Source organism: Channa argus, chromosome 19 (genome assembly GCF_033026475.1).
Source record: "Channa argus isolate prfri chromosome 19, Channa argus male v1.0, whole genome shotgun sequence".
Taxonomy (NCBI): Eukaryota; Metazoa; Chordata; class Actinopteri; order Anabantiformes; family Channidae; genus Channa; species Channa argus.
This window is the reverse complement of record NC_090215.1, coordinates 8,932,151-8,959,532: the sequence shown is the minus strand read 5'-3', so window position 1 is coordinate 8,959,532 and position 27,382 is coordinate 8,932,151. Positions and strand designations below refer to the sequence as shown.

General features: G+C 42.2%; 1 protein-coding gene across 2 annotated transcripts in view; it reads right to left on the bottom strand.

Moving 5' to 3' along the window:
• The window catches only part of zfhx4 (zinc finger homeobox 4), an 82,261-nt gene that overhangs the window by 22,045 nt on the left and 32,834 nt on the right, over positions 1-27,382 (bottom strand). For both annotated transcript variants that reach the window (XM_067485937.1, XM_067485936.1), the window contains exon 6: positions 15,689-15,923. In XM_067485937.1, the coding sequence (XP_067342038.1) occupies positions 15,689-15,923 (235 nt within the window). The remainder of the gene's footprint in view (positions 1-15,688; positions 15,924-27,382) is intronic.

Sequence of the window (27,382 nt, the reverse complement as noted above, 5' to 3'; positions counted from 1 at the left end):
AGAGAGGGCTCTGCAGCGGGGACTCTTAACCATCAACTTAATCGCTACCAGAAGACTCACAGAACTTTTGCAGGCACCTTCCACTGCCTCAGTGCATACACACACACACACACACACACACACACACACACACACACACACACACACACACACACACACACACACACACACACACACACACACACACACACACACACACACACACACACACACAGAGAGAGAGTGGGTCAGGGCGTGGAGGGTGTGTGATTTTGGCAGCCTGGTGGTACTCTCTTTGATGTGGGTCAGTCGGAACATTAAAGCCGGCCGGTGAGCTCGAGCTAACCACAGACCCTGGGTCTACCCTGCAACCAACACCAGCCTATATTTAACCGTTTGAGATAGAAGAATAATTAAGTGTCTCTTGATCAGGGATACCACCGAATCAGCCTGGATTTGGATTTAACTATAAATTGGAAGTTAGTGTAACTTTTTTTTCCTCAATAAAAAAAAACACCAAAACAAAACAAAAAAGTACTTTGTTTACATGATTTTAGCAGAAAATAAGGTGTTCTGAATTATGTTTGGACACATTTTAGTAGAACAAGATTTATTTTATTTATTTATTTTTTTTTACATCAATTAATTTTACATCCCCACCAAAAACAACATAAAGTAAAATTGAGGACAGATAGATGCAGGAGGATTAGATAAGAGAGATAAAGAATAAGATGTTTTAAAAGAAAAAAAATGGAGAAAAAGACATATGGGAGATGGAGGCAATGAAGGATGTATTGAAAATGTCATGGCAGTGTGTTTGTGTGTGAATGTGTGCCCTCTAGCTGTATAATGACCTGCTCTGAGACCACTCGCTCCCCTCCCATTTCCCCCTAAGGGCCCATAACCGTCATGCCGGGTCATTATGTGCCCAGTGGAGGACTCAGTCGTACAGCACACAACCATAGAGCAACGCCACACCGGGAAACTGGACACGGACGCTCCAAAATGGCTGAATTCATTAGCTAGGCTGAGCTGCCACTAATTTGCTTCCTTAGGGCTGCGATGGTGCTCATTAAAGGAGCAAAGGAGTGAAAAAAAAAACTTTTTTACACTATTGTTTATCTTAAATCATAGACACCATAAAAGCAGGACATCAACTGAAACAGTAATTGCTGCCAAAGAAAACATCATAAGAAACATATGAGAAATGCTTTAACAAGTGGACAGAGAAACTATTACTATATAGCTGTTATGGCTCTATATGCTACAATATTATCAGCACTGTTGTGTTACACGTCTAAAAATAATAATAAAAGCTAGATATGGCCTATGTCCGGTCTATCTGTGGTAGTAAAGCAGCAATAATGTTTTTCGTAACACCCATGACTGCCATGTCTCCCCCACTTAGACATGATGTTGACGCTGATTTCTTCTTACAACTCTGGTCATGTCCCCTGTGAGACCATGTGTGTATGTGTATACGTGTGTGCAAGCCATAGGGGCCCTGTGATGTCACATTCCTGTGCTGCATGCGTGGCTCTAGTTTGGCCTCTGCGTTTTAAAGGGGAAAGCTTTGAAACGTTACACCATCCCTCACATTCGCAGCCATGTGTGTGCACGCACTCACACACACACACACACACACACACACACACACACACACACAGAGTCAAGGGCCAGTGGTAATACTGCCAGAGTAATAACCTTACAGACTTAGTGATCTCCCTCCCTCCTGTTCTCTCACCCTCAAATCTTTATTTACCCTACTCTCCCTCTTTATCCCCTCTTCTCCCTGCACCCCCATGCCCCCACCCACCACCACCACCCCCCCCCCAAGTTTCAGCGCGTTTAACAAGCATTTAGATCTTAACCAGATGTTGTTAATGTAGCATGTCTAAAATACTAAACATCAACCCAGTGGAGAGGGGCTACAGCTCCTGCACAGGGCCTGGGAATAACTGACACACACACACACACTCGATCACACACACCTACACATGAAACCATCTGCAGCGAACACACATTCACTCCCACACAGCATTGAAAGTATTTCATGCACAGAGGTCCACAGCCCACATGCTAACATGTAAACACACACACCAGCAAAAGCAAACGCCACATCCATCCACACACTCCAATCTACCTACACCCACCCATTTATTGCTTAAAACACAAGAACATATTACACCAGCAAAAAATATCTATTGTTTCAGGGCGACTGAGAACCTACAATAGGATTGTCACATTTAATATGCTCCTGGTGTGAATGTCAATAAGTTGAACTGACAGAAAAAGCTAAAAAATGACTTTTGTGTAAAAAAAAGTGCTTGTATCAGCAGCTCCAAATTTGCTTTGTTGTTGTCAATTACGACTTCCTGAGACACTTCATTGTATTTTCTTTCACTCAAATTGCCCGCTCTGCTGTTTTGCAGGGGACTAACAAAACACCTATTACTCTTTTGAAAAAAATGAAGAAAAAAAGAAGACAATCATATGAATAAACATAGCCAAGATTAAAGGCTTGCGTGTCTTGCCTGCTGCTCAAACAGAAACTGTTGTTTCGTGTTAAGAGGGGTTTCATTTTCAGTGCCGTGAGCACTAGAGGGGGATGATGTTAATGATTCTTTAATAGCAAATACAAAAGGTTTTTCACAGGACAAAAATATTTCTTCAAAAGGTTCAGTGGTGGAAAGAAATTGCCACAACACCTGGCCTTATACAATAGGAGAGCACACCTACTGTACCCATACACACACCCTTGCACGCTCACACGCACACACCTGCATCTTACACAACAGCCATATTGCATTTCGGCTGCTTGAATCACCTTATGCTGCGTAGGTGAATTGAGGAGGCGGCACAGAAAGCTTACTGAGGGATTTAGGAATAATTTGAAAAGAAGATTCCTCTCCTCTGTTTTTATCTCCCCTCATCTCTTTCTCTATTTCCAGTTTTCCTAGTTTTTTTTGTGACTCCTCTGGCCAATATTTATCTAGCCCCTGATTATAAACATCTGGCCGATGGGGCAGTCTGCACAGCCACAAAACTTTCTCTCTTTCTCTCTCTCTGAGAGTCACACACATTGTGGAAATATCGCACACACTCGCCAACGTGACCCTGTCAGGTCCAGACCGGGGAACAGAGGGAGGGAGACACAGAAAGAGAGAGAATCGGACCAGACAGAGACAGAGACGGAGAGCGAGAACTAGGAGCTGAGGGTTAATGGCCTTCCCATCTCTGTGATAAGAATTCATTCTGTTCTATTACTAGCACTTATCTACAGAGGCTGCTGTCTTTTCCCTCTCTCCCCCTCCAAAACACACACACACACACACACACACACGAACAGATACACACACAGCGAGGGTCCGAGATCGATAGATGAACCTAATGAAGAAAGCAGCTGTTTCTCGGCAAACCTGCTCAACTCTATCAGCCCAGCAAGATCTCCCTGCCGCATTCATCTGTCTATCTATCCATCCATTTATGTATCCACCGATCTATCTATGTGTCCCTATCTTTTCACACAGCTTTCCATTCATATACCTTTCCTATCTGTTTCTCAGTGCCTCCATTTATCCCTCTATCTATCCATCTATCACTACACTGGTTCCAATTGACCAGACTGGTCCTTGTCATGTATTCAAGGTTTATTTATTTTCTGGGAAGTAATACGAGGCCTGAAAACAGGGAATCTAATAAAATGGCTGCCATGGTTTAAGAGAATGGATATGTGTGTGCATAAGTGTGTGTATATCTATGCTTAAAATAGACCTGTGACGGGCAGTGGCCAAATGGATAATGCTTAAATAGATCTTTATCCTATTGGGCTACTGTCCCGTTTTCAGCTGCATAAAAACCATCTGCTTTCAGAGCCACCAAAACAAGAGTGTGATCCTGGGTTGAAATCAAAGAAAGGATCCGAGAAGATAAAGAGACGAATAAAAAAATACATGTTTTTGTCAATTTATTTATTAAAATTGTAACCTACATTAAAAAGAACCTTCTTACCCTTTCATATTTTTGTAGGGTAATATTAGAATAATATTTTGAATAATTACACACATAATGTTCCTTTTAATGTTAATAGTTATTCCACATTCCATATATGACTCTTAGACCAAAAAATACTTTCTTTAAATTATTTTTCAATGCTTTAAATCATTTTTACAGGGAGCATGTCTTTTAAACAGCAACAACAGATAGATGGCATTAGCATATAGCAATTTTATATACTGACTATAAGCCCATGCGGCTTGTCCTTTGCCATTGAAGAAAAAATGCCTGCATCATCAGGGCCCTATTACTGTATGTTGGGAGGGTGGCAGAACTATTCAGCAAGAATAAAGTCAAGGAAGAATAAAAGAAATATCTTCGAGCACAAATATTCATTAGGTTGCTCAGAATCATTTCCAACACATGGAACTTGTGATACATGGACACATGCAACACACACACACACAAACACGCGAATGCACAGACCTCTGGGCATCTGCCCCAGAGATGGTATTTGCAGACAGTTACAAATAAGTGTTGGCTTTCCTCTGACTTTCTCAAAAACATGCAAAAAAAATGTCCATTTCATTACTGGCTAAATAATGTCATATGGGCCCCCACTGGTCCTAATAGAAGCAGACAAAGACAGAGCAGCACACATATGCTTTGAATAAATCAGATTACTGAGGGAGAGTGGGGGAGAGAAAGAATGAGAGGAAGAGGGAAAGAAAGAGAGACACCGCCAGACACTTTGAGGATTGACAATATTCCTTTTCTTGCTACCTCCACCCCTCTGCTTTCTCCTTCCCTTCACTTTCTCAACTCCTCAAAACTGCCGCGCCCCCCCCCCCCCCCCCCCCCCCCATCCCCCTAGCGGGATCTGTTTTAGATTTGAGCCAGTGCTAGAGCCATATCTCTACCTTATCTCTGCTAGCCGTCAGAAAACAGAAAGCTCCATGTTTCCATGCATTAGACTCCTGGCCCCTGACACGCCACTTGAAAATCTCACAGCCCCTCAAAATGGCTGAGCAAGAAAATAAAACAGCAAAGACATCATTTAATGAAATAAAATGCATCTTACCGGGTTGCATCGATGAGTTTGAGAATGTTCTGATACAGTGGCAAACAGTATCAAAAAATATCAGCCCGATAAATATAAAAGCATTTTGGAACTGTGCCAGCAAATGTCACCCAAAAATCTCCAAAATGAGATCACTGTCTGACAGCCACAAAGTGTCATCAGCCGGCAGCCATCAGAATCTGAGGATCTTTGGCATTTTTTCTTCTTTTTTGCCACCTCTGGTTATAAACCCTTGTCAACAAATCCAGTTGTAGTTTTGGCTCCAATTATGTCAAAGCACTTTTCTGATGACAGTAACGGGAAGTATTGATTCTCCTTAAAGTTGCAACCAAAAGGAGAAAAGTGAAGACAAGGTGGAGAATATGTTACCAATTTGAGGAAAAAGGAAAATCCATATTCAAATGACTCCCTCTATTGATTTATAATTAAGTCTTATTTGCGGCTAGGCTTGGACTTTCAAACTACCCTGTGACAATAGCTGGGAAAGAAGATAGGGGAATGTTATTGATACACTTTAACAGTTGGGGTCGCCCAGGCATCGATTCAGCCATTTTGCGGCGTCTTTGGCATGCTCTGAGGATATAAATGCACGTACATGTGAGGAAACATACACACACATGCTACTAAGAAAGGATGCATATACATCTGCATGCACAGACAAATACACACACCTAAGTGAACTAACACAGAATAATTAACCTTCATCCGGGAAAAGTCAGGCCTGCCTTATCTGCAAGCTTGACAGTGCATATGTGTGTGTGTGCTCGTGTGTATCGGTTGTAATTACATCATTAGGTGTGGAACAGATTGACTTCAGATGGGGTTGGTGGAAGTATTATTCTGGACTAAATAAGTGAGTGAAAACAATGTGTGTGTGTGTGTGTGTGTGTGTGTGTGTGTGTGTTAGGTGTATTCTTATTTAGACCTACAGGCAGATGTTTATATACTGTTGCATTCTTTTGTGATCTAGGTGTATGTTTGTGTCATCTCTTTAGGTGATTCGAACAATGTGGCAATATGTGAACTTGGGTTTATGTTCAAATCTGTGTGTGTGTGTGTTTGTGTCTGTGTGTCCCCACGGGCCTAATCATGTATCAGATACCTTTTGTTTTAGGAGCTCATTGTTGGATGAAATCTTTATCTGTGCTATTGATCAGGAGGGTGCAGGTCCTAAACTGTCTGTCTAGCTGCCTGCCTGCTCCAGCTCTAACAAGATTGCCAGGGCCGAGTATATCAGTTAACATTTAATCAATGGCAGCTTAAGACACTGGGGCTAAGGGAAAGAAGCCCACTGCTTCAGCCCCCTGCCTCAAACCATTACCCGGGATTGAAGGGGAAGTATACGTGAGTGTGTGTGTGTTTGTGTGTGTGTGGGTGTTGGGGGGGGTTCCAGATGATTACACGGGATTGGGTCTGGTTGATCACATGTCTTCAGGGGACAGAGGTGTGTGTGTGCGTGTGTGTGTCAGTGTTTACAGGCATGCGAGTGCTGGCTTGTCAATACATGTTAATTTGTCAAAAACACCAAGGGGGTGATACATACTAGACTCTACTAGGGAAACAGGAAAACTGAATAAAGTGACGGATGTTTTAGAAAAATAAAATTACCCTTCAAATAAAGGCTTCAAATGGAACATGCTTGTGTGAAAAAAAAAAAACAGCAGTGGAAAGATGACATATCATGCTTGATTTTTCTTTCTGCCACGCTTGCAAAAAGCCCCCTGATGGTAAAACGCAAAAAAAAGGAGAGTCAGCAAAAAAGAAACATGATCAGTTGGACTCTTTTCTTGCCTTATTTTAATCATGAGCTCATCTTACTCTAAATGAAACCCCATCAGATCTAAGAGGCAGATCCTTCGTCTCCCATCTCTCATTCTGAGTGAATAAAAGACATACTTATATTATTTGCCTATGCACTGAGTGTTTTGGTGTGTATGTGTGTCTGTCAGGAGCTTGCTCTGATGGGGGAAGCCCATCTTGTGTCCCTGCCTTTCGTCCAAAGCCTGGGAGATTCCCACCACTGAAAATCAATGTGTCTGAGAGCATATGTGCATCTGTGTGTGTGTGTGTGTGTGTGTGTCTCAAGGTTTTGTAAGACAAATCTCTCTAGTGTGCGCCGCTTTAGTGCTATTGAACCAGGCTTCGATCACTCGGCCACTGTGAATAATGCAAGGGAGGCTACTGCTCACTTACAGCACAGGATGCTTGCATACAGTATGTGTGTGGTGTGCATGTGAGAGAGGATGGTCCTTTTTCTTTTTGCAAATGCAACAGGGCAGTTCTTCGACATTCCTCCACTTGGCCCTCTTAATCTCATGTCAGATACAGGAACTCCCACATTGATACTGTCTCTTTGAGTGTGTGTACCGCATGTGCATGTGCAAGTGTGTATGCTGTAGGCTTCTGCAGTAGACAGGAAGAGCTTAACTCAAGCAGACAGCTCAGGCCTGCACTTTGACACACCCCGACTCATTATATACAGCCAGCTCACAGTGGAATATTGTCATTAAAAAAGACAATTAGATATAAAGTCAAGGGAGCATCACTTACACACACACACACACACACACACACACACACACACACACACACACACACGCACACACACACACACCTGCAACAAACACAGTGTACAGGAAACTTAGGTGAACACACTCTTGTCTGCATACCCCCAGGTATATGAAGCGGAGATATACATAATCAGGATGTTAGAGAGTAATTAAATGATTCCAAATGATGAGCATTTGTGTGGATTTGAGTGTGTGTGTCTGTGTTTCTGTTTCTGTTAATTAAGTTGAATGATTTGATATGACACAAACCGTAATGCTTTAATGGTGTCCTATCCTTAATGTGGCTGGAGGGGACAAAGGTTGACGGGACACACACACACCCACACACACACACACGCACACACACAGATACAGCTGTTCATTTGCCCTGCCTAAGAGGAGTGTCTCTTTTTTGACATAATTATCTTTGTCATCACTTATGAGGCAATTAAACAAACATCAGTTCCTATTTCCTCTCCCTCGGTCTCTCCTCTCTTCTCATTCCGCTTCCCCATCCTCTTCTCTCCTGCCATCTGTTCTCCTATCACCTCCCCTCTGCTCTTTTTATTTAATCTTCTCCTCACTCTACTCCTCTCTTCTCCTCCGGTCTCCTCTCCTCTCCCATCTCCTCCAACTCCCTCCTCCCCCTATGTCCCTCTTCCTTCTCTCCTGTGTGACTCCAGACAAGGTTTCAATTTCAGCATGCTGATTGTCTCATTGCAGACTCTATGCATGTCTAACACTTACTGGCACTCTGGGGACTGTCAATACACACCATAGAATTCCTATTACACTCCCACACATTTCTGGTGAGTGTGTGTGTGTGTGTGTGTGTGTGTGTGTGTGTGTGTAAGAGGTGATGAGGGTGTAAAATGCCTATTACGCTGAGAGTCTGGTCTCTCTTACACTGAAGAGAATTCTCTGGCGCCTAAAGAGCAGAAAATTACAATGCTCCTCTTCCTCACTCCCCATTAACCTGCTTTTGAAACAAAGGCTTGGCCAAGGTGTGTGTGTGTGTGTGTGTGTGTGTGTGTGTGTTTGTCGGTGTGTATCCTTTCCCATTAGCCCAATGCACCATCATGGGTAAAGCACATTGTGGGCCTAACCAAGCAGAAACACCAGTGTATTTTCTGCATATGCCTTACATTTTGTTTTTAAGCATTTGTATATACTACTCCATTTATTTACACTTGCTCCTTACCATCTTTTGTCTCACTAGTCAGATATCCACATTTTGTAAAAATGTATATTTTTATGCCCCTAAATGAACTTGTCACTCATTTTTTCCTTCTATCCTTCATAAAAAAGAGCAAAGATAGAGCGGGCATATTTGTCTGATTTGCACAAAGACATCCACATCAAAGCACAAATCAAGACCCAGGCGCATTCAATGGATTTTTATCAGTCTATCCATTTCTTGTTCTTTTTTTTTTTCAGCATCCTTTTTCCTCTCTCTGTCACATTCCTCTTTCTCTCTATTTTCAGAGCGTTATTAGTACATGATAAAAGCAAAAGGGATGTCATGACATGGGACCCCCTGTTAGCATTAGGAGGTGGAAGAGAAAACGAACGAGAGGACGAAGGGAGGGGTGGGGGGGAAGAAAAGATGAAAGAGATTTGTCTGGAAATGATTGCTCACAAGGCATTGATTCCCTGCTTTAATCTCACACACTGTGCTCAAATTTCCTATTAGAGAGATGAAGAAAAGCAGGAGAAAGGGAGATGGGTCTTATTTACATAAGCGGGCAGGTAAAACTTGGCATGTCTCTCACTCTTTCTTTGGGCAGGCAAAACATACATTTTTCTTGTTTTGGAAGTAGAAGCAATGTTGAGAATCTTTATTTTTTTCTTGCAATTAGGCCATTGGTCTGCTGTAAGTAAGCACTGGAGAGGAACAGCTATTGCTACTGAACCGTGGGATGGATACACACACACACACACACACACACACACACACACACACACACACACGACTGACAGCTGCTATAGCTGCAAAGCTTCCTCCGGTTAGCGATGATTAGCCTTGGCTATGGGTAATCAATAGCTGCTATCAATTTCATACCTCCCACTGATGGATGAGGTAAAGGAAACAGAAAACAGAGGAGAGTGAGGAAGAATGGAGAAATAGAAAGAATTTGTTGCTGTTGCAAGGAATGACAAAAATTCTACCTTGCTATACTACTTCCTAACATAATGTTCCTGCTTTTATGCTTTGTGCGAGTACATGTGCGTAGAAGTTGCCTTAAATGTCCATCTGTGAATTGCATCATCGGTGTTTAAGATTAGTGGCTGCTTGGACCCAATAAGCGTATTGCCTGGTTACCACGACTCTGGCTCACCACAACCCTCCTCCCATCACCAGATTGTTTGTCCTAATGCTGTGTGACATGGCCCATTGTTTTGTCCATCTGTGGTTAAGAGTCAGTGGACAGAGGGTGTATGAGGGGATTGAGGAGAGAAAAGAATGTAGGTAAGGGAGAGGAAAATAAAGAAGAGCTGGGGTGAAAGGGGAGGAGAGTGAATGTGAGGAAAAAACAAGACGGGCACGAGAACTGAGAGGTGAAAAATATGGAAAGATATAGGTGAGCAGTAAACTGAGAGCAAGGGAAAATGTGTAATAACCCTTTGATTTCAATATGATTCTTGGACTTTTGCTTCGCCACTTCCTTTTTCAGGACCGTCCAGCGGCTTACAGCTCCATATGGAGCAGGGCCCTAAGCTTTTTGTGATACCACAGACGTGAAAGTCCTCCTGGCCCTGTGACGCCAGTCTCCTCTTCAAAGGGTTAAGTCATATTTAGTATGCGTTCTCAGAGCCCCACAGCTTTGTATTGTAAATAAGTCTAATGTGGCATTGGTCAGGTATGCTAATTCAGATAATCAGTGCAATTTCTCCAAATTATAACTGTCAGTGTGGTGGGCACAGATCCTTGGCGGAAAACATGAGGGAACAATTTAGCCCGGGTAATACCCCTCCACCAAAGAGCTGCTCAACTCAAAGAAAAACAATCGGCCTGAGCCCATACTGCCCTGACACACCATTTCAAAAATAGTTTATGGTGAACAAGCCTCATTTTTTTCTGAGGCACAAGTCAGCCTGCTGCTCTTTTTTTCTTTGTGCACACACAGACCGCAAAGTAATTATAATTCGCTTGGATGGAATTATTCAAAAAATGACCACATCTTTTACTCCCCCAGCCTTAGAGAATATGGTTTTGGGAAATTTGGGGTTAATTGCTACTTGTCGAAAATATAATAATATACATATATGAACGTGTCTTATTTTGATTTGACAAATGATTTAAAATGCAGTGCACTGTCTCCGACCAATTGCAAAGCAATAAAAAACTACATACTTCACAAAAGTCCTCTTGGGCAAAATCACATCACTCTCATCAGAATAGTTCTCCTCAGGAACTGCATTTTACTCATGTTGGGCACATAAAATAACATACCAATTGTTTATTATGCAAGGAATGGATCCAGGCTGACTATAGTCTGTGGGCTTTACCTTTTATTTAAGTAACTTCCTGTTTCACAGTAAATGAGAATAAAGGTCAAACATAATTTATAAACTGTAGGCAATCAGCTGTATTTTAGCAAATCAATATGCATTATAATTGGCTGCCTTAACCTATTAAAGCCAATTCGAGAAATGGATAAAACGATCAGCACAAGCGGCATGAACAACAGAAGCACAAAACTGTAAAAAAAAAAAAAAAAAGGGAAAAAACGGCTCTTTGACAAGCCAGGCGGCTGGTCTCACCTACTCCATTCTGGCTTGAAAAAAAGAAAATAGCCACCACTGTGCTAACTTTAGTGGTTAGCTAGATCTGGGTGTGTGTTGCATCCTTTCACTCACTCCTCCGGCCATCCATGAAGGTTTATATAATGGCCACAAATTACTGAGACAAAACCTAGAAAAAGACTTCTGTCTGAGGAGAAACCTTCATAAAAAAAGAAGAAGAGAAGAGAACCACTGGAATGGTAAAAACCACTGCCACCACCCAGAGGAAAGAACAGCATGGGATGGGAGACTGAATGCCTCAAAAGATGGCTTGGTATCATCGCATCGCAATGCTTTTTGGAAAACTGCAAAACCCTTTCCCTTACTGAAAAGCGAATGACCGTTTAGACCAAGTTCAGATGCAGAGTTTTAGGTTGGGTAACAAGAAAATGTTCACAGACAGAAACAGGCAAGACGGCATACTTGCTCTCTGGCCATATTCCATCACTTCCTGTCGGATGCACACATATGCACATGTACATCTATACACAAGCACATGAGGATAATAAGTGTCCATTAGGCTCAGTTTTTAGCCTACAGCTTTAATGTGAATTGTTAGAACAGCTACACTAATTTGACTAGGATCACAAAATGTCCCAGAACCTTATCACACAGACAAAACAAAAGGCTCTGGATAGTGCACATGCACACACTCCCATATGCACACACATACACAATCATGATAAAAGTGTTGTTGGGCTTGAAGAGGTCTTTTGTTTAAAAGGAGGACTCAGACAAAGAGGGTCCTCTCCCTCCCTCTTTAATGCATGTGGTGGTGGTGGAGGGGTATAGAGGGATGGAGATGTGTGGGTGGTGGGATGGTGGAGGGATGGATGACAGGGCAGGCTCTCAGAAATAATTACCTCCATAAGATCCCATCTCCCTTTCCTTTTTGTGAGGGACAGAGGGAACAAGAGGGAAAAATGACAGAAAGTAAAGTATGCAGAAAAGGTCCTAGTGTTTCTGCTTGGTCTGGCTTATGAGGCGCTTTACACATGATGAAACACAGGGCTAATGGGTAAGGATACACACAGAGAAAAACACAAGTTGTACATGCATACACACACCTCTACTCACTGTTCTTTATGGCTAAACAAATTGTCAAATTGTGAAGGCGGAGAAACGCTAGAAAAATCAGTAACTACAGAATTCAGATACTGTTAATGTCACCAAAAAATCCACCTTAACAAATTGTTCAAATTATAAAATCTATGATGGAACACCCATGACTCGCAATCTGTCATATTTTTTCCTTTTCAGCTTGAATTTTACTAAACAGCTCTATTGAGGGCATAACTTCATTAGAGAGCGGAGATGGGCCGAAAAAAAAAAAAAAAGAAAATAAAAAATCTAATTTCTCTAACAACTTTTGGACGACCCTCAAAGCAAAATGGCCTTCAAGTCTTCCTCGTTGAGAGCCAATTCATTTATGCTCTGATGCAAACTGGCATTTTTTTATAAACTCAATTTTCTTTGACACTTCTAATTGTACACAGAGGGGGACAATTGGACATCAGTGTGGGCACAGTGGGCTTTTTGTCACTGAAGGACACCGCTGAAAGATCATGGTGAGAAGCGTCTGCTGTAGAGACAGTAAGAGTAAAGGTCTGCACATGTACCAGTTGATAAGAACAAAGTTCACTCACTTCATAATGGAGTTTACCAAGTATAGAGGAGGACGACTCTATACTTGGGCCCTGGTTAGGGAACTTACAGAGTCAAAAGGATAAGAAAGAGTGAACGGCTCTCAAATAAATGTGCACCAGCAATCACATGCATCGACATGCACACAAGTGCTGTCCGGCAGAAGGGTTGTTCTTACACTGCTGTCTTTGTTCAAAACACCTATGCTCTAGCAGGGCATCTCTGCAGTACTGTATCCTTAATTAGGCCATAAAATCAGCATCAAAATTGTTTAATGAAAGCCATTCACGTGTACGTAAAGTCCAGAGCATTAGAACTCTTATTCCCAAATGGGCCTATAATTATCTGGCTTAGTGCCAGGTCCCAGGCTTTAAGGGAAAGATACCGGTCAGCACTTAAATTAATCTTTTTCATACCAGTCTCTAATGAGCAGAAAGTGCTCGAGTCAGTAGTTGTAGCCCCAGAAAACTAACAGCATGCATGTGCACGTAAACACAAACAAAGGGTTCTTAAACCAAATACTGGCTAGAAATGTTGCCTACTATAGAGGCTTGTATCGTTGAAAACATTCACATCATCTATCACTTCAGGAGCCTAAAACAGCTTTAATACACTTAATATACCTTTTTCTTCCTCTTAACATAAGCTACCCTGCAATGCATGTGCTGCTTAATTTAATTCAAAAAAGGATAAACTGAACAATAACTAAAGATTTCCAAAAAAGAAAAATAACTTAATATTTCATACAGAGCTAGAGAAAAAAACTATAATCTCTATTTATTACATTACCTTTCAGTGTTTGATTTGTGGTTGACACTCAGTTACTCCCTTTCTGCCTACTCCTGCCAAGTGTCTATGGTCTACAAGGAAGTCCCTTTGAAATATTTACCATTTACCTTGTGAAAGAATACTGTTGTTCACAAAAAATTATATAGAGTGGGCAAAAGGAGGGCATCCAAAAACTGCGTTAGCGTTTTTTGACGTTGCCAGTGTCCGTTTAAGTTTTGCACTAGCTTCCTCGTGGAAATTTACCATGTGGCATCAAAACCAAGGTATAAATCCAGGGCCTAAGTAACAAATATGGTGTGTTTTAAGGGTGGAACATTTTAAATAGGTGCAGTGGGTGAATATTGCTTTTGACAGTTTTAAAACCTGGTTGTGCTCCTTGGTTTAAAATGTAAAGAAAAAAAAAAGGAGAGAAAAAGAAAGCGCTTGAAGCCTGACGCTGGTGCTCTTGATGAAAAAACAGGAGCAGGAGAGAGTGGGAGCTGGAATAAGCTGGACAAAAAAGGAGAGAGAGAGATACAAAAAGAGAGCAGGGTGGGTGATTGAGGGGGGGTCTATGTTAAAATGTACGGTAATGATTTATCTAAGCATGCTTTTCTGCTGCACCCCAAATCTCACCGAAACTTTGATCCACGTGTAATTAAAGCCAAATGTACACCGGCAACAGTCTCCATTTCAGGATTGGGAGCTCTTCTCCTGTGTGTGTGTGTGTGTGTGTGTGTGTGTGTAAGTTGGGGAGGGATTCACATATGTTTCTAAGTGCTGGCCCCCCATCTGTTTTCGGAGTACATGTACAGTATAAACAGGACACTTTGGGGAGCACAGATTCATAGAAGTAGACACACATACTCACTGACCGCACACACACACACACACACACACACACACACAGTTGGATGTATGGGCTAATGCTATGCTGGAATGCTATTCAAAATGTGTTATCCCCCCCCACACACACACCCCACCCGGTCCTTAAGGTCAAGCAAAGCAAAAACAAGTTAAGCGCTCATTTTCTCCCGGCAGCATTAACATAGGGATGACTAAATAATGGACCCCGACTCTTCTGGTTTAAATTACAGCACAGCCCCCTCCCTTTACACCCTGCAACCCCTCACCAACAATCCAACCCCCACTCAAAGAAAAACGATTAATCTTTTTTTTGTCTCTCTCAATGTTTTACAGTTCTGTTACACTTATTAGCTGCTGGCAGGACGGAGACTCTTAAATGAAAGCCAAATTGCTTTGGTCATGAGAAAGGAAATGAAAGCTCACTCCAGGGAGAGACTGTGTAGCCATAGCATACGTGTGTGTATGTGAGTAACGTATGTGTGTACAAGCATTTTCACTATGAGATCCTCCCAAGGTGAAATTTCATAAGCTGACTGCTTGCCTGCCTGGGATGTCCCTGTGCACGGACAGTGTGTGTGTGTGTGTGTGTGTGTGTGTGTGTGTGTGTGTGTGTGTGTGTGTGTGTGTGTGTTGCAGATATAAGTGCGGCAGCCTAATAGGAACAGTATGCTCATTTTGGAGAGATTAGGAGGAATGGACGGATCTGTATCAAGAGACGTGATCTGGATATGAAGGCCAACGGAAGGAGGGAGGGAGGCCTGACAGAATAAAGAGGGAGTGAGGCAAGAAAAAGAAATGGCAGTGGTAAAGAAACATATACTTCAAATGACAAAAACTGACCACAACAACTGACAGTCAGCAAAAGAAAGACAGAGGCAAACAACATAATGAAATGAACATCAGGGCTTGTGTATCTCACAAGAAAAAGGCAGGTGATAAATTAGGAAATGATGCGCTAAACAAACAAAAAAACAAACCAAAAAAAAAAAAAAAAACTTTAGCTTCAAGAGTCACCAACCTTGATTTGTGGGACACTCCTTGACGTGAAACAGCTCGTAGAGGCTCAGTCCATCCTCCTCTCCTCCCAGGCCTTGCTGATGGAGTTGCAGTTTCCTCAGTCCTTCGCTCTGCTGGTGGCGAGCTGAGCGAGCATGCTGCACCAGGTTGAGTCGAGCCTTGGTGGAGTAGTCGCACAGTGTGCAGTAGTAGACACACGACTCCGGGCTGTATGCACTGTCCTGCTTCCGTAAGTGCTGTGAACAGATGACAGCGGATTGCAGATATTAGATATGGATCATGTTTTAGGGAATTCTCTGTTGAGTTCACAATGCCTGAGCTGTGACAACAACTTTATTTCTCTTCACCGTTTCTATTGTTGTGGTGATTTCAATTAGTGTTTTACGACAAAGATATCTAGGGGAAAGTCAGTGCGACAATCTAGGCTTGTCTGCAAAATTATTTCTGTACTTAATGGTTATAAAATCCTTTAGTTTTGTCTTTATTTTATCAGGTTTGGTTAGAAAGCTCCTTGCCTCTGGGCTGCAAAGCAGTCACCTGTTCCTTTATTTTTTATCCCACACGTTGGCTGAAAATTCCCCTTCTACACAGATCAACAATACACACCTTTACAAACTACAAAAACTATCAAATGTAGATGATGTAATAAACACAAGGTAGACAGTAATGTATTTTGCATAGGCTTGTTACAGAGTAAGAGCTGTTTTGGTTCAGGCACTTTACACTTTTTGTTTTAAGTGACATATAGATTAAAAATACACAGAAAGGGGTGATTTCCGAACACTGTTTTGTCTTTAACATGCACATTGTCCAGCTCTCCTCATTCTTGGCAGCTGCAGGGGCTTCTCATTCAACGTGTGCTGTCAGTTGCAAGCCCTTAATTTCCAGTTGCCTCTTTAATGGCATTGCAGCCATGCAAAGCTACCCCCTACCTCTTGCCCTGCCCTCATATGTGTGTGCACACACACACACGCACAGCCCCCATTCCACCTTGCCCTACTCCCATACACCCAGTCAAGCCAAGCATATCAAGTGTGCCTCTGTTGTTGCTGCTGGGCTAATGAACTATGCACAAAAACAAAAGACCAGGCCAAGCTTTTATTATCTGATCCTCTGTGGAGAGAAAGGAAGGCAGAGAGAGAGAGAAAGACACAGAGAGGAAAAGAGAGCAAGGCAAAGAGACAGACACAGAGGTGGCTCACAAAGGTTAGTGTATGCTTTGTTAAGATTTATTCATACAGCCATGTGAGAAACAGGTGCAGGGTTCTGTGCACAAATTAATACACATAATGGTGTGTGTGTGTGCATGCTAACCCTACATTGTCTCTCATGGCTCCTACAGGAGGATGTTTCATTGCCAAAGTACATGAGAAGTTAGCAAGGTAATATTTTCTCCTGGGCATTGTTGGATCATGTGCATCTGGAGCAAGAAGCGAGGGATTAGAAAAATGTATGTGTGGTAAGAGTGTATGTGTGGGAAGAGGTGTGTGTGTGGGGGTGGTGGGTGGGGGGGGCATAGTTAGCTGCAGGTGTGTGAGTTCTAACCCCCCCTCTTCCTCCTTTGACAAACAGGGATTAGCAACATAGCTACAGCCGCTAACACATCTTTTCTCTCTGTCTCTCCTTCTTTCTTTCTTTTGTAGGAAATCTTCCAAGGTTTTTCTCACGAGACGGTGGGACGTCCCCTCACAGTCAGAGGCCCTTTCAGAAGTCTTAAGTTTTAATTAAGTCGGAGTTGTCAGAAGAAAGCTCCCCTAGTCCAGAGCTCAGGGCCATTAATTACAGCTATCTTTGTTTCTCTGTGAAAGGAGGCCTCCCTCGCTCCTTCTCTCTCTCTTTCTTTACTTCTTTTCTTTCTTCCCCACCCTCCTTTGCAGGACGACTGGGCGGCTGGGCCTTGCTGTGGAAAGCACAAATACACGCGTGTGTGCTCATAGAAGTGGATGCAAATATGCATACAAAGCAGGTTTGAGTTCACGTCTTTTCATTAAAATATTAACTTTTCTAATTTTCCTTCTTTCTTAAATTCTTTCCAGTAAAAGCTTTTTGGATTGTTACAAATTAACTTGTTCTGGCCCTTCATAAAGGGCCTCCATAACCCTGCCACATGCTACCGACATACTGAAAAGCTTCTGCACAGAACATTATATACACTCCCACTGTCATCCATCATTACTTCTACAGTACAAAAACAAGCACAATGTTTACTGCTGTAGGATATTTGTTCCTTCTCAATTTAGTCGTGTCTGGACTCCACTTCAGTATACTTTTATATCATGACCATTCTGATATAAATGGAGGCTACTTAGTATTGGATGGAAACTGAAAGGAGTGCTTTACGTAAAATAAAAAATAATAATAATTCTCCAGTGACAACCTTCAGTATTATATTAACTGCCACAGAAGAAAAGATAATTGGAATTGTGGCGAAGCCTGTGTTTTGTAAGTGAACATGTTCAGTTTCTTAGCAGAAAAGAGAGGCATGAAAATCTTGTGAGGAGTAAAAGGTTTCACTAGATGTATGTTTGGGTCCCGATAGCAGGGCTACCAATTGTACTGGATTGAATTTTAAGTTTACTACTGGTTTAAAATACTTCACATCCTTCAATATCCTAACTTACATGTTATTTGTTTTTAGGATATGAGGTTTAAGCTTAAAGTAGCTGGATGATATACTTTGGGTTAAACCAGCTGCCAGATAGGTTTAGGCCTAATATTAATTCTCTCCCCATCAGCACATTCCAGAAGGTTTGTTTAAGACCTAAACTAGAGGGCTGTCTGTCGCTCTCTGGCACTCTACAGGCCTGAAATGCAGGCGGTCTGGTGATCACAGGCCAGAACATCCATGATTTATGAACTTTTAAAGGAGCACTTTGACTCCTGCCAGGCGTGGGCTGTGTAATGCATATTCAAACATACAAACATACTGTTCCTGCTCCTGGGTTTGTGCCTCTATTGGTCTGCTTGAAATGTGTATGTAATTCATGCTGCAGCTATTTGTGTGTGTCTGTGTGTGTGTGTGTGTGTGTGTGTGTGTTGTACATACATTTATTTCATAGGAGCAGAATAGCAAAAAGGCCCATCCTTGTCAATATGGCACCTCTCCAGAGTGCCTGGTGGTTAATTGTTGGGGATTAGTGTTTGGCAAAAAACCAAATAAGCTAACACTCCCTGTGGGCCAATCAAAATCAGCTAAACAGCACTCCCTCGGTGGACCTAAACATGACATCTCTGGATGGTGGAGGAGGTGCATACACACCCCCATACATGCAGAATGCAAATTGCGACACTTGGGACTTCCTGTTTGACTGTCAAATACACAACGCTGTGAGGCCTGTTGATGACACACACAGACACACACACACACTGGGACTTGAGCAGAGGGGAGGAAAAGTCATCTTGGCAGGTAAGGGAAGCTCCCTCGTGCAGTGGTTTGCTGCTATGTGTGTGTGCCTGTGTGCAGGTGAGGATGACAGAAGACTGCATTCATTATGCAGAATAAAATGACAAAACACCTTTCTCACACATATAAACACAAGCGCATACACCTCCCCTCCAATTACTCCCTGGGTTTGTGGGGAGGATAGCAGCAACGCTGTCTCATATTCATTTGTTCTATCTGTGGTGACAAAGCTGCCTCATTAACTGAATTCTTAATAAGGCAAGGCAAAAGACATTTTCTCACAACTTCTTTCATCTCGCGGTGCATGTACAAGTACGTGAATGTGTTAGTGTGTGTGTATGTGCGTGTGTGCGGGTGGGTGGGAGCGGGTATAATTTCAATGCTTCACGTTCTTTCTTTCTTACTGTATATGTGTGTGTTTGGTGTGTTTATGCATTGGTAAATTTGACTCCACATTTTCTTGATTTTACCTCACAAGTGTGTTTTTGTGTCTGTCTACAATTTCGATTGTGGATTCTTTTTTTGTCTTTGCTTGTGATTGTGCGTGTAAAGTAATAACATGACAAAAATATTTTGAAAGCAGAATAAAACAGTGGGGTTGAGTTTACCTCTAGAAACCAAATGACAAATTAGGGTATTCAGTACAAACATTATCATTTCCTCTCAGTAAGTGTAAAACCAGGCAGCTAATGAACATGTAGTGAAAATGAGAAGTCTCCGCCACCACAGCTATTCCTTAATAACTGTGTGTGTGTGTGTGAGTCAAAGCCCGTGCGTACATGTTATATATACAGAAAGAATCTATACATTTCTCTGTCTGCTGAGAGTATGTATACGCATGCAAATGTACGTCCACATATTGTAAAAATAAAACTCCTTTCATGTTTTTCCATCTGTGTTTATAAAGGAAGCAGGGAGGATATTGTTGGGTATACCTCCTCTTTGGAATGTCACCATCTTCCGGTGCGATCCCTCTGGGCCCCCAGGGGAACATCAGAGACAAACAGCCCCATTTGGCCCAGCAAACAACAAAAGCATGTTTTGTTACTTGAAAGTATTTTAAACACACAAGTGTAGAATTCCATCAGTGCTACCACCTCCCTAACACATGTTACTGCTAACCGCCACTCGGCCTCGAAACATAGATGTAACACAAGATCACTGCCAATGGATTCGCTTGCAGACAGCACTGCTGAAAAGAGATGCTGAGGGCCCAGGTATGTGCTACCTCCCTTCCACAGATGAAGAGAGCAGCAAATTCATTGCTGCACATGCACAAAAACAAATATGCAAATAGAGCCTTATACAGAAACTGCTGAGTGCACATTGCATATGCACAAATAGACGCACACAAGGCTCGTCTCCCGCCATCCTCCCTCTCACTCCTACAAGGTCACTGTGTGTGATCTAAAGATACTGGAGATGCAAAACAATCCTAGAAAAATATCCCCATAACCCACCCAGCCTTCTTTTTCCTCATGGTCGTTTTTTCCTTTCTTTACTACTAAACCTCTCACTTTCATAAATCCAAAAGAAAAAAAAACTAATAAAAAAGAACATTTCCTTGAGCTAAATTGCTTCTACTGTTTCTCTCAGCACTGCCTGCTAGCAGTCACATAAGATCACAGCTCTGGGGCCTGTCCATGAGGTGGATGAGCTGAGGTTAGCTTAGGTTGTCTAATAATAATAATAATAATAATAATAATAATAATAATAATAATAATAATAATAATAATAACAATAATAAGTATCCATTGCACATGGCTGCCAAGCCAAATAAATGAGTTATCAAAATGAGTATTTCCATCTACCTTTTTGCCACTCTTCTCTGCTTCCATATTGTCTGTTGGATTTTCTGTATTCCACTTTGTTTTTCACTTTTTTGTACTACAAAAAAAAAAAGTGAAAAAAGCAATTGTGACTGGGCCTTGTGACCACTTGGAAAATATTGTAACTCCATTGCCCAATTAAAAAGTCTTTCTTTCCACTTTTGTAGCCACTTACACACACAGACACACACTCACACACACGTGTCATTGACATTAGTGTGTCTAACGTAAGGGGTAGAGGTCCATCTGAAGTTCACAGCTTCCTGACCTGTGTCTCTTTTAAACACACACATACACACAGCAAAATATGTCATAATAGAACTTGCTGGGGCTATGAATGAATGCACTATGGGGCTCTAGTGCACACTAGAGCAGAGAAATAAGGAAAATACATCCATGCTGATTTACAACATGATCCATTTCTTCTGGTCTTACTGTAGGAAGTGCGTCTTTTGTCTCTAAGCACAGTTGTCACATATTTTATATAATGTACTGACACAGCAGTTGGGATTAACAGATTCTACAAGACAGAGACACAAGACCAAATGTTACTTAATCATCTGTGCATATGTGTATGTGTGTTAGGTGTCTTGAGAGCCAGCTCACCTCCACCCCCCATGAAAATGGATCAGTATTTACATTAGCATTAGATTTAGACAGCATGGCTCAGCCACTTACTCCCTATTAGCTTGCCTGACCTTAGACCATTAGGGCCTAAAAGCCTCGTCTGCATTGCCGCCAGGTGAGACTGACCAGGCCTCCCGTTTTCCCTAAACCATCTTGCTGCTAAGACTATCTTTTGCATCCAGTCACAATGAGACAGAATTTATTAAATTCTGAAATGAAGATCATCAAAAAGTTAACATGATTGTGGGATTATCTTTTTCCAAACGCTGTGCAACGTGAGGGATATTGCTGAAATGCTAACATACTTTTGGGTAGGGTTCATCATTTTCCATTTTCCCAACATGCAAAGATGCTTTTGGGAAATCAAGGCAAGGCCTAATTGACAGGATCTTAGAAAGATGAGGAGAAAAACAAAAATAAAGGGGTTGAAAATCTGGCTGGAACCATCAAAGAGGTTTGTAATACACTGATGTTGTATTTAACTAAAACTGAAAGAGAAGAGAAGGGAAAATAATTGTGGTGCTGAGAGGAGCAGCAGTTTTTTGCCAAGTTTGTTTTCCTTTATTCTCTTCATAATGGAGACTTGCTAAAAAAAAATGTCTAATAGAGAAAGTCAGAAAAAGGAATCACGTAAACATACAGTGAGAGAAAGTAACCAGTAGATCGAGAGGCAAAGAGACTGAGAATCTACAGCAGTGAGAACAAAAGAAAAAGAGACGGAAAGAGAGAGAATGATAGGGAAGAATCTAGACGTGCATAGTCGGGTTCAAATCATTAATTACACATTCCTGAGCCTGTGAAGGGGAGTATTGTTTTCCAGTTAACCCATACCCTGTCGCATGGTTTCACTTAGCACAAAACAAAAGGTACAGGGAACAAAACACATGCCTAATACCAGGCCCTGCTAATGACAGAGAAATGGGAGAAATTATCCCTGGGGTGGATCCTCGTGAGAAAATGGCTGGTGATTACTGGACAAAGGGAGTTCGTTTTGAAACTGTCCTAAAATGGCAGACTGTCTGCTTCCTTCTTCTAAGAGGTGGATTTCACAAATGCACGCATGATCCTGCTACTTTTTTGATAGCTACATCACTGTACACATGACATGCTTAACCTGTACCTGTCTAACTTCTGGATATAATGTTACAGAATCCACTTCCTACGAGAATAATGTGCTATTTCAACACGCTGGTTGAACAAAAGGTTAGGCTGAGATCTTTTTCTTAGTAAACAATGTGACACTGTGACTCATTGTGTACAAGCTGCGTGTGTTTGTGTGCGTTTGCGACAGACTGAGAGAGAGCGAGATAGCACACTGGAGTGGTACCTCTGCCAGGGAGAGCACAATGAGCGCCTCTTCAGCGGTGGCGTTTTGCATATTGCCACAGGAAATCAAATGCCTTGCAGTTGACCTACAAGATGGCACACTTGATCCCTCCCTTCTTTCTTTGCAGGGGGATCTGTGGCTCTTTGTTTATGTCTGCTTTTACCCATCTACATCAAAACTAAAACATTTAAATAGTGACCGTATCGTTTAGCACACATACCTAACAATTTTAGACATGCACGTAGACTTAGTCAGCCAGACGTTCGACATTATGATAAGTTCTGAGCTGTTCCGGCAACAAAGAAGACCAAACCATTTTCTGCATAAACTATATGTAGTGGGGGAATAAGCTGATAGTGGTGGATGCACTAGGCAGAGTCGCCTAGTTGGTAGTGTTTGCCCAGGCCCAGGCTGTCTAAAGGAAGGATATTGTTTTCCCCTGAAAAAGCCTCAGCCTCAGTCCGCATACCAGTGTCCACTCAACATACCAATGGGCTCTTTGAAGATTACTCAAATGTTTGCCTTTGTTCCCCCACCACTCCCCCATCCGCCCCTACTCCTAGTCCTAACCAACACTCCTGCCAGAATGAGGAAAAGAGGAGAAAGGACAGGGTGAAAAAAAAAAAAAAACATATCTTCAGAAAACAGTCGGAAAGCAATATCACCCTCGGCTGCACTAAGATTCAAAATGGCCTCCCCTAGGGGATGGGCAACCATTGAAAGGAATAATAGTGTTCCGGCCACCAGCATAGTACATCTAAACATAAGCAATAGTGGAGGGCGGCGTATTAATGCATAGTAATGCATAGCTGACATTATTTGAGGCTGTTAAATGCGAGTCTCTAATCTCTCTACTGATAAAGTGCAATACGCTTTTGACAAAGTCGACTCCTCATCCTTAGTCCACAATTAGAGTTGTATATGATAATTCCAACCTGTTAATTTAACTAAAGGTCCTGAAAACTCACCACACACCTAGTCCACAACAATCCAGAACAAGTAAGTGGGCTTTCTATCAGGTCTATTTCAAAGCATTAGGGATTACTTTGCAGAGACTAAGCTGCTTGAACTCACAGGAGGTCAGTGGTATTGTGCTGCTCTAAGGATGGAAGGCCAGTGGTGGTGACAGATAAACAGCAAGACAGGTCGGTTCCTTTTTCTCTAGCTCTCCGACAACATCCCTCAATTCTTTCCATCCCGTCACCATATAATCGAATATCTCCCAACTACTTATCTATTCGCTGAGCACCTAATGGTTAAAATCAATTACAGCTGGAATGCTGAAATGCCGAATACTGGGCCACATGCTGATAATGACAGAGAGAGTGTGAGAAGGAGAGAGAAAGTGAGAAAGACTTGGGACCGTTCCAAGAGAGGCACAATTACCTCCAATCGATCAATTATTGATTTGGAAGGGCGCTGAGGAGTATTTCAGTTAAACTTTGTCCATATCAATATCCTGATAGCTTCATGAGATGAAAAAAGTGTTATTCTGCTATCTCAATACCATCCTTAAGCTGATGTAACATTTTAAATATTTTCCAGAATAGAACCCCCATTTTTCTCTACGTGACACATACAAGAGTCTAATATTTTTTAATGACAATTCTTCTTACAAATTATACACACATTTTAATGTCAGGAGATTTCAAAAGTAAAGCTAATGAACTTACACAAAAATACTTATCTGATCTTGCTGCCATGTGATCTGTCTGATGAGGCAGCTCTGATCAAATCAAGGCATCAAAAGTGAATGCAACGTGCCCCCAGAGATCATATTTGAGCTCATGGGCCTTCTTTGATTATTACTGTTTTTGTTTTTTATCAAACACTCTTGTTATCTTTGTCCCAACAGGATGATCAAGACAGAAGGGATGAGGAAGAGCTGCAGATGGAAATAAGTGAGGAGGGGGTAAGGTTGGAAGGAGGAGGAAGGAAGCATGTTTGGGTGGGTGTTAGTATATATAGATGTACTAAGGGTGGGACGGTTGAGAGAAGCCAAGAGGAAAAAGACAAAGTCCTGTCAGTTTCTTTGTTCCCACATGTCGGAGATATTCCTTTTCTTTTGTTGATCTGGAAGACACAAGGCCTCCCCATGACTTGACCTCATCACACTACATCCCAGATGACCCACGGCGCTTATGAAGAGAATAACATCTGGCTATTAAAATGAGAAAAACCAGCACTGTCTGTTTATTTGTCTCATACAGAGAAACACACCTTGACTTAAGGGGGAAATAAAGGACTCCGCCATCATAGCCTGCACCTCTTAGCTAATTCACCAGAGAGTTGAGAAGTAATGAGGAGGGAAGGAGGGGAGGTTAGGGTAATTAAATATTACATATGAGTGTCAGTCAGGAGATGGACCAAAGCTGGACACTGCGCATGTTCACACATGGACAAATGCTGTGCCGACCATCTGGTTAAGGCGTTGGAGAAAGAATGGGTGCAACTCTTATTAATATCTATGAGGATTATTAGGAAGCAAGGGGAGGGTGTGGAAGTCCATCCATTTAAACCTCTCTGTCAGAAACACAAAGCGACAGTGTACACACGAACACATACACACACGCACACACCTGCTTTAATTAGTCACCACCCTCAGTACCCCACTTCACCACCCCCAGACCTCTGAAAGATTTCCATTGTAATCTCCACGCAGGTGAAAGAGGAGACGATTTGAATAATCTACTAACCGGCGTCTCTTTGCCTCGTAGAGTGCAGGAGAAAGAGGGAGAGAGAAAAAGACACAGAGAGAGAGAGAGAGAGAGAGAGAGAGAGAGGGAGGGGGGTAGGAGGCTGAAGCAAAAGAAAAACATGCAGGAGTGAAAGATGAATCGAAAGACAGACCGAACGAAAGACAACCTTTCTGGCATAAACACTGACGTGAATTCTTTCGTCTGCAAAGGTTCACAACACTGAACTCTCGGCTGCATCATCCATCTCCATGACAGAACATGAAAATCTATATTTTGCAGTCAAGTAGCATCTAGTGTGAAGTGTTTTTGAAGTGAAAAGCAACTCTTTAAGTCAGTCTGCGACAAGGACACAGTGATGTGTCTGGAACAAGCGGACATTGGCTCAAGTGGAAAATGGTAACTTGATATCAAAACTACAATTGTGTGTGCAGTTGCTGTATGCATAAATGTGCCTCTATGAATGAAATGCTACACCTTTGAATGTACTTACAATGTATTTATACGTGTGTGTGTGTGTGTCATTAATGGTGCCATGCATCGGAAATGGATCCAGCCTCTTTTCTATTCTGGGGGCTATCACAATAGTTTTTTATGCAAATCTATGGAAGCCAATCTCTTGTCCATTTCCCCATCACACAAGTCCAAATGACAGTCCAATAATTTGGGCTGCATATATATAGGGCCATTTGATTTTCAAATGAGAATGGGCAGGGTTGACCCTTGCTAATAGCCAAGGCACAGCAGTAGACTTAATATCACTGATGCATAAGCACAGCCATCTCCATCTCAGGGAGATGGCAGAGAATAAAATGTGAGAGAGGGAGGAAGATTGGAAGAAAAAAAAATGTCCCTTGGTAGATGGGAAAAAAAGAAAAATACAAAGGAGATGATGAAAATGAGAAAAGGGGAGACTGCTTTGATGCATCTGCAAATCCATTCTCCTTTTCCTTTTCCTCTTCTTCATCGTTTCCTTCCATCCTTCCCTCCTCCCATCACTCCCCTCGTTTAATCCCCCCCAACCCTCATTTCCCAGCCATGGTGTTGCCAAGAGGATCATGGGTAATGAGATGTCCTATCTGTGGCTCCCCAGGGGAGTCATAGAAAAAGATGGAGAAAGAGTCAAACACAAAACAAAGTGAGCAGGAGGGACATATCAAACGAGTGTGAGACAGCACCAGGAACAGACAGAGGGACAGAGTCACTTTCCATCCGTCCCGTCCCACTCTCCCCCATCTCTATTATAAAATGTTGCGCATTTTATGAGCCTAAGAATTTGAGCTCAAAGGGGTGTGAGGGAAAGTCAGGAAGGGGAAAAAATTCTAAAAAGAAAAACAGATATGGACATGTGCAGTGGACACCAGACGCCTATTTCCACATGAATAATGATGGAAAACTGGACAGACAGACGTAGGTGCGGTGGCTGTGGCTGGGGACAGTTTAGGATTTATTCGGCGAGCCATCTGAGAAACAGGTGCCATTGCCTATGAGACACGGAGAGTCTATGTGTGCGGGTGTTTGTGTGTGCACGTGTGTGGTCCTTGACCATGCCACATTGACCATGAACATTTTCAACTTGTAATGACCCAAGGGAAAGCACAGCCCAAACTCAACCTCAAAGCTCTGTGGACACACACACACACACACACACACACGCTCACTACAAACTAAACCCCCTACTTGTGAATGGCACTGACAGATTTACTCTCATCTCTGTCCGTATTAAGGCCAGTGTTTGTTATTAAAAATCATAACGAAGCCATACATCATCATACTCAACCCTAAGCTAAACACGAGCCTAGCCAACTATGGA